Source organism: Pelophylax lessonae (assembly GCF_965119305.1).
Source record: "Pelophylax lessonae genome assembly, chromosome: 1".
In the NCBI taxonomy this organism is placed as follows: Eukaryota; Metazoa; Chordata; class Amphibia; order Anura; family Ranidae; genus Pelophylax; species Pelophylax lessonae.
In genome coordinates, this window is record NC_138768.1 from 12,817,698 (window position 1) to 12,826,776 (window position 9,079).

General features: G+C 43.5%; 1 protein-coding gene across 1 annotated transcript; it reads right to left on the bottom strand.

The window, feature by feature from the left end:
- Positions 1 to 904: 904 nt before the first annotated feature.
- Positions 905 to 1,567, bottom strand: LOC309566374 (putative N-acetyltransferase 8B; the record flags this gene model as incomplete). The annotated part of the gene is made up of 1 exon (XM_082271501.1): positions 905 to 1,567. The coding sequence occupies one exon, from the start codon at positions 1,565 to 1,567 to the stop codon at positions 905 to 907; it is 663 nt and encodes a 220-aa protein (XP_082127627.1).
- Positions 1,568 to 9,079: the final 7,512 nt, after the last annotated feature.

Here is a 9,079-nt window from a genome sequence, read left to right on the forward strand (position 1 = left end):
TGTATTACCCCAGGGAAGTAATCAGGATTTTTTCCCACACATTATGATCGCTTACACCAATGAATTTTATTGGTTTAAGCAACCATTTTTACTGAATGAAACTGGTTTATTTAGTGTCTTTTGTTGTGATCATTTGTTTTTTACACATTTTTATTGCTTATAGCACTGAATTTCATTGCTATAAGCAAGAATTTTACTGAATAACATTGATTCATTTAGTTTAGCTTGGGCCAATCACAGCTAATCACAACAAAACAATCACATGGTACAGATGGGCTGTACCATGTGATCACTGTGACCTATCACAGTTAGCAACACAATTGTATACAATAGATGACATAAAAGGAAGCCATCCATTGTTTACAACTTTCATGTGATCTGCTCTGATTAATCACCGCAATCACATGACATTGGCAGCAGGCCAGTATAGTGATCTGTCATCTGCCGGTGACAGATCGTGCCGCTGCATGGCCGGTGTCTTCTGAGAGGACCTTTTATATGACGTCCACCCAGAAGGAGGAAAGCCCCACCCGGCCTATAGCAGATTGACGGCTGGACAGGACTTTCCTCCTTCAGAGACGTTAACCAATAAAATTGTCTTCTTTTATATCAGTGTTTTTGCTTTTCTCTATATGTCAAAAATTCCATGTCTACATATCAGTCCGCTATGTGTATACTGCCTTCTAAGGATGAGGCCATTTAGCACACTGTGTCTTATGCACTCTGTATGTTTAACATAGAATGAAGTAAAGAAAGGGAAAACGCCTTTCTCGGGAGGCAATTGGGACAAGAAAAGACATGGTTGTGCTTCAGGGGCATTTTCTGAATGAAGTAGACTTAAATAATTGAAAGGAAAAGAGGGGGTGAAATCCCAGGCAACAGAACAATGGCCAAGCATAGTATTTTATGGAAGATCATACTGGAGTGAAATATCAACATGGTCTATAAATTTCCTGAAATAGTGATTTTTATGGTAGGTGCCAGTTATCCTGAAGCCTAGGCGCTTGTACAGGTGTAGAGAATCCATCCGAAACACTGAGGACTCCAAGACTATGGCCTGATATCCAGACTTCTTTGCAAACTCAATGACTGTTTTACACAGAGCCTTGCCGATGCCTCTACCCCTATGTTCCTTGGGAACCGACAGCCTTTTGAGCTCTACTTGGTTCTGTCCGCCAGGATGGGGAAATGGGGCAGCCGCCACCATGCCCACAATTTCTCCTCCTGATTCTGCCACCCAGAAGCAGCAACCATCCCGCTGAAGATAATGTTTCCTGATATCCGACATGTCACCAGCCAGGCATTTCCTCGCATAGGAAAAGTATACATCTCGGTTCATGAGCAACAAGGCAAGTATGATGGCGATCGCCACTATAAATGAGACTGTAGAAGAGCCTGTGGTCATCAGGGCAAGGAGGAACATGGCAAGAATGAGGATCCAAACTCGGGGAAGCCTGAATGTACGACAGAAGGACACAGGGTAAGGTTCTGTAATCCCACGAACAAAGAGGTCTCTCACCATATCGTAATCGGAGTCTTTATAAAGACGGATGCGGTAATCTGACATGTTCTCACTTCCCTGTATAAAAAGATAGAAAGCGAAGATGTTTTAGTGTGTTATGAAGATTTGTTTGATTATTTTACCTGGTTGTTAATGAGGGAACAATTAATTCTAGCATGTCTATCTAGAGAATAATGATTTTTAGGCTGTATTTTTCCCTTTAGGTGAACCTTTGACCTCACCTTTTCCAGTTAAGGAGTCAACGTGTACGACCCATGACTATTTCCAGCCTTGGGTGTTTTTGGTAGAGTGACCTAATACTTTCCATAATTGACAATTTTTAACTGTTGGCCATATCTTCTGCAGTTAAGCTCTGGCCCTTCTCTTGTGCCTCCATTAGTCCAGGGGGGCAAATTGGTGGCTAATATATTTTTTATAATGTTTTAATCGGCGGTGGTGTGAAAAAACAAAAAACATTTAGTGAACAAAAAGGTGATGGTGAATGTGAAAACATTCACAAGCAAGGTGCACTTAACCGGTTGCCCACCGCTGCACGACTATATACTGCGGCGGTCAGCCCCGGCCAGGCAGAGTGACGTAGGGGTACGTCACTCGCCTGTCACTGACTCGTGAGCCAATTGCGGGCGGGCGCGAGCCCGCCCCGGCTCATTCACTGACAAGTCAGTGCGTGTGACCGGCGGACCAGATCGTCCGCCGGTCACTCACGATCGCTCCGGTGAAGGGAGGAAGGCAGGCGGCTAATGTAAACAAGCCGCCTGTCATTCTCCCTGGTGTAAAAATGAAGATCAGACGGTTCTACTATGTAGGACCGTTGATCTCTGTTTTTACACCAATAGCCATGTCCCTTTATAGTAAGAATCACTCCCCTAGGACACACTTAACCCCTCCCTCTCCAATACAGTTAACCCCTTCCCTGCCAGTGTCATTTTTGCAGTAACAGTGCATATGTATAGCACTGATTACTGCAGTAAATCTCTGGTAACCCCAAAAGTGTCAAAAATGTCAGTCAAGGGTCCGATCTTTCCGCCGCAATGTCGCAGTACCGCAAAAAAAATCGCAGATCGCTGCCATTACGCGTTAAAAAAAAAAAACACCAAAAATGACAAAAATCTTTCCCTTTGTTAGTAAACGCGATAACTTTTGCGCAAACCAATCAAAATACGCTTTTTGCGATTTTTTTTTTTTTTACCAAACATATGTAGCATAAGACAAATTTGCTGAAAATGTTAAAAAATTTCGATTTTTACATTTTTTTTGGGGAATTTCATATAAAAAAATGTGAAAAATATTGTTATTTTTGCAAAATTTACGCTCTTTTTTTGTTTATAGCGCATGATCAAAAAATCGCAAAGGTGATCAAATACCACCAAAAGAAAGCTCTGTTTGTGGGAAAAAAAGGACGTCAAATTCGTTTAGGTACAGCGTCGCACGACCGCGCAATTGTCCGTTAAAGTCACGCAGTAAAAAATCGCAAAAAAACCCCTGGTCAGGAAGGGGGTAAAATCTTCCGGGGCTTAAGTGGTTAAAGGAATTGTAAAGTCAGAAGGTTTTTTATCTTAATGCATTCTATGCATTAAGTTAAAAAAACCTTCTTTGTGCAGCAGGCCCCCCTAACACTTACCTGAGGTCCAGCGATGTCAACGAGTGTCTCAACCGTCCAAGATTCTCCTTCCTGATTGGCTGAGACACATTAGCGGTGCCACTGACTGCTGCTGTCAATCAAATTCAGCTAGCCAGCCAAGAGAGAGAGAGGGCGGGGGGTGGGTCAGGGCTCCGCGTCTGAATGGACACAGGGAGCTGTGACTGGGATTGGGTGTCCCCATAGCAAGCTGCTTGCTGTTGGGGTGCTCAACAGGAGGTAGAGGCCAAGAGCACTGAAGAGTGACCCCAGAAGAGGAGGATTAAGGCTGCTCTTTTCAAATCCACTACAACAGAGCAGGGAAGTATAACATGTTTATTATTGTTATAGGAAAAAAAATGAGACTTTACAATTGCTTTAAGAGTGTTCTTTTGTCCAGCAGCACCCCCCCCCCCGAAGGGGCAGGACCTTTCCCTGAACCCCCAGGGTGCAAGACTCCTGACAGGGACAAGGTTACAAACTTGGACCACCTAGCCAAAAGGCCAGACGGACCCCTCTCCTCGCCACCTAGACAAAAGGCCAGGCCGACCCCTCTCCTCGCCACCTAGCCAAAAGGCCAGGCGGACCCCTCTCCTCACCACCTAGCCAAAAGGCCAGGCGGACCCCTCTCCTCGCCACCTAGCCAAAAGGCCAGGCGGACCCCTCTCCTCGCCACCTAGCCAAAAGGCCAGGCGGACCCCTCTCCTCGCCACTTAGCCAAAAGGCCAGGCGGACCCCTTTCCTCACCACCTACCCAAAAGGCCAGGCGGACCCCTCTCCTCGCCACCTAGCCAAAAGGCCAGGCGGACCCCTCGCCACCAGCCAAAAAGCCTGGTGGGCCCCTCTCCTTGTCGAAGCATACCACGAGTACTAGGTTAAGGGGCTCTTCTGAAGAAAGGCCCCCCAGGTTCAAGGGTGGAAGGAACATAATGGCCACACATCCTCCCATTAGACTTCAGGGCAAGCCTGAGGACTTACACTCTCCATCCAGGGAGGAAAAAACACATACAAAAGTGACAAATGTGAAGAGAAAAATGAAATGGCCATACAATGCATACTGCCTAGACCCTGAGGGGTGGGATAGAAGCAGTGTGGTGCGGTGCCAAGAGGGGGATGGCCGTCTGAGCCCTTACGCATTACACAACATGGGGAGATGCCAGTTCTCTGTCTTTTTTGTCTCAGAAAAGAGCTGAGTGGGCCGCACCTAACCCTATGCCTGCTTGAGAAGTGGCCCACTCAGAGCTGAACCCCATAGCTGCTGGGCACCTATACTATGTAGAAGAAAAATATACAAGAGTATATTTCCCGCGCCAAGTGGAGAACCTAAGACTTATAAATAATTAATCAAATAAATAAATATAAAGAAGACGTCTAGCCAATGATGAAACGCGTTAGTTGGAACGCACGTCGTGACGTCACATGAGCTTTGGTGGAACGCAAGCCGGAAGTACCGCTCTCCACCTCGTAGCTCGTACATGTGACAGCGTTTTATGGATTTTTAACCTGTCGTTTTACCTGTTACACTTTTATTGGGACTTGGTATGGATTCTTTGGATTATGTGCAATAAAACATTGGTTTTTAAACGATACTGCACTATCCGGATTTTTCCTTTTATATACCCCCATTGGAGCTGAACAACAGGAGGAGCGTTGCTACAGGAAAAGGCATCTGCTTGAAGGGAACACATCCCGACCCTGGTGGGTCACTGAAAGCCTGTATGGTCTTAGTGTCATAAGGCACATAGGACCCACGTTTTCTGGTGAGTGTAAAATTCATTTATTTTGCCACGGTGGAAGACATTGGAGAACACCAGGGAGAGAGTGGAATTATCTACCATGAAGCACTAAGCACCAGTCACTGTGCACTTTACTTTGACCTTTTTTAGTGTTATGAAGTTACACTATCATAAACTCTTTTGCACATAAGTTTATTTGGCACATGAACTTTAAGGAATTTTATGAGAACACTAAAGTTTGCACCTTATTGTGACGAGACCAATCTTGCCACTGGGCATTGGAGAAGCCTGGTTGCTCGCCTCCTGCAATATGACTATGGACCCTCTCATCAGCCCATGCTAAACGTAATGTTCCACGGCCCGTACAGCCCCCTTTATTCCCCTATGTTTTAGCCAAACGCCTTGCATGGTTTGGACTACTACAAATGGGACAGTCACATGCAGGAATAATGTCTCCCTTGTAAAATGATGATGTTATTCCCTGTATAGTATGAGGTCTCTGGACAGGAAGTACCACTCCTAATATGGTCATTCAATGAGGAGACGGACTTTCTAAGGTGGCTGTCCATTCACCTATTGTCGGATGTGCTAATAAACTTGCCTGCTGTCTGCTAAGAGATGTATTGACACTCAGAGTAATGTGTATTGAGGGCTCCTTAGGGAACCATTGTTCTGTGTCTGACTATTGTGTACATTGATTGCCCCCTGGGGCTTCTGTCTCCTTGCACATGGCAGTCCTTCTGGTCAAGCTATCTGACCAATCACTGCTGACTCATTTTCAAGCCCTCATTTGCATGGCTGGAGAGGACCTTATGGGGAACTACAGGTACTGTGCAATTGACCAATGGGAAAGCGGTTGTTGGGGGAAGGATGTTCCAAATTCTGTATAAAAGTGTGCTGTGTTCTTCCAATAAATGTTGTTCCTATTTTACCCTCAACTCGGAGCTTTGTCTCGTTATTGGGGGGATTTATTGTATGCTGTTCCAGTTTGACTGCTAGGAGTGTAAACCCCTCATATGGTTTTTCCTATTCAGCTGTATGCAGCATTCATAAGGTTCCAGCTACACTGTTCGCATCATTCCTTGGTTTCCAGTTCAGGAGTTTGGTGTCCTGCAAGTAGCTGTGCCTGTAGTTCTGGAAGGGGAAGATCTCCTAAACGGTTTTAACCCTTTTGTGTCCGGGGTGCCGTAACACTTATATATATATTAACTTGTTATTTTTTTATATATTTGTATTTATTAATTATTATTATTTTATTTTTGTGCATATTAAGTATATAAAATTTTATAAATATTGTATCACAACACAGTGTTTATACGCAACATATATTTTAAATATTTTTTAGCAAGCGCTATAGGTAATCTTATATACATAGATCACTTTACACTTCACCTATACTATGTAACCTTGGGGTTGCTAAAGAAGTTCCCACTGGTTACTTGACAGCTGTCATCTTCAAGGAAGAGGAAGGGAGGTTTCAACCGATAGTCTCCCCCCCCTGCTGCTCCCCGGACACCCAATCTCCTCCACATCACAAGCGCTACATGAATCTTTGCTGTAGTTCTTTTGCTTGTGATGTGGAGGAGATCGGGTGCCAGGGGAGCAGCAGGGGGAGAGGATCAAATGAAACATCCCTGTGAGATGACAGCTGTCAAGTAACCAGGGGGTGCTTCAGTAGTCCCGCTGGATAAATAGTATAGATGACTGGCACCTGTGGGATTCAGCTCCAACTGGGCTCCGCCTCCTTCTCCAGCAGGCGTGGGGGGGGGGGGTTAATTGTTATTTAACCTAACTACAAAAAATCCTAATTAGAGCTCAACAAACCCACCAACATTTTATTAATTAAATGTGGAATATAAAGAATAGAGAAATGGATAATGAGGATGCTCTGACCATTGAAATATATGTATAATATGTGTATTAACCACTTCTGGACCGGAAGGATTTACCCCCTCGTGCGACACTGAACCCTAATAAAATTGATGCCTTTTTTTTCCCACTTTTTTTTTTTTTTTGGGTGGTATTTGATCATCTGTGCGATTTTTATTTTTTGCTCTATAAACAAAAAAAGAGCGACAATTCTGAAAAGGAAACAAATATTTTTTACTTTCTGCTATATAACATTCGCAATAAAAAAAAAATCTAAATTTTTCATCATTTTAGGCCAATTTGTATAAACGCTACATATTTTTTGGTAAAGAAAATGCCAATAAGTGTATATTGATTGGTTTGCACAAAACTAGGGGAAAGATTTATTTTTTACTAGTAATGGCGGTGATCAGCGATTTTTAGCGGGACTGCAACATTGCGGCGGACAGATCACCTAACTGATATTTTTGACACTTTTGGGGGGACCGGTGACATTAACAGTGCATATTGTTAACACTGATTACTGTAGTACTGTACTAATGTTGCTGGCAGGTAAGGGGTTAACCCAGGGGCGATCAAAAGGTTAAATGTGTCCCTAGGGGATGCTTTCTAACTGTGTGGGGGATGGGCTTGCTGCATGAACGCAGAGACCTGTGTTCTTGAATAAGAGGATCTCTGTGTTCATAACTGACAGAACAGAGGTCTGCCGTGTTTACAAGGGCAGACTGCAGTTCTGTCCCCATGGAGAGTGATCATGGCTTCCCCTGTGGCAAATGAGCGCGCCCCCCCTGCTGGCGGTCCCGCGGAGCGACATACAAGTACGTAATTTCTCGGGACAGAGCCGACCTGCCACCGTAAAACTACAGCGGCTGGTTGGCAAGTGGTTAATAAAACACTTTATTAACCACTTAACCTCCAGAAGATTTACCCTCCTCCATGACCAGGCCATTTTTTGCAATACACCACTGCGTACTTTAACTGACAATTGCACCCAAAATGTACCCAAATAAAATATATGTCCTTTCCCACAAATAGAGTTTTCTTTTGGTGGTAATTGATCACCTTTGCATTTTTTATTTTTTGCACTATAAACAAAAAAGACAGACAATTAAAAAAAAAAAAAAATATATATATATATATATATATATATATATATATATATATATATATATATATATTACACACACAGTGCATTGCGAAAGTATTCGATCCCCTTGAACTTTGTGACCTTTTGCCACATTTCAGGCTTTAAACATAAAGATATAAAACTGTAATTTTTTGTGAAGAATCAACAACAAGTGGGACACAATCATGAAGTGGAATGAAATTTATTGGATGTTTCAAACTTTTTTAACAAATAAAAAACTGAAAAATTGGGCGTGCAAAATTATTCAGCCCCCTTAAGTTAATACTTTGTAGCGCCACCTTTTGCTGCGATTACAGCTGTAAGTCGCTTGGGGTATGTCTCAGTTTTGCACATCGAGAGACTGAAATTTTTGCCCATTCCTCCTTGCAAAACAGCTCGAGCTCAGTGAGGTTGGATGGAGAGCGTTTGTGAACAGCAGTTTTCAGTTCTTTCCACAGATTCTCGATTGGATTCAGGTCTGGACTTTGACTTGGCCATTCTAACACCTGGATATGTTTATTTGTGAACCATTCCATTGTAGATTTTGCTTTATGTTTTGGATCATTTTCTTGTTGGAAGACAAATCTCCGTCCCAGTCTCAGGTCTTTTGCAGACTCCATCAGGTTTTCTTCCAGAATGGTCCTGTATTTGGCTCCATCCATCTTCCCATCAATTTTAACCATCTTCCCTGTCCCTGCTGAAGAAAAGCAGGCCCAAACCATGATGCTGCCACCACCATGTTTGACAGTGGGGATGGTGTGTTCAGGGTGATGAGCTGTGTTGCTTTTACGCCAAACATAACGTTTTGCATTGTTGCCAAAAAGTTTGATTTTGGTTTCATCTGACCAGAGCACCTTCTTCCACATGTTTGGTGTCTCCCAGGTGGCTTGTGGCAAACTTTAAACGACACTTTTTATGGATATCTTTAAGAAATGGCTTTCTTCTTGCCACTCTTCCATAAAGGCCAGATTTGTGCAGTATACGACTGATTGTTGTCCTATGGACAGAGTCTCCCACCTCAGCTGTAGATCTCTGCAGTTCATCCAGAGTGATCATGGGCCTCTTGGCTGCATCTCTGATCAGTCTTCTCCTTGTATGAGCTGAAAGTTTAGAGGGACGGCCAGGTCTTTGTAGATTTGCAGTGGTCTGATACTCCTTCCATTTCAATATTATCGCCTGCACAGTGCTCCTTGGGATGTTTAAAGCTT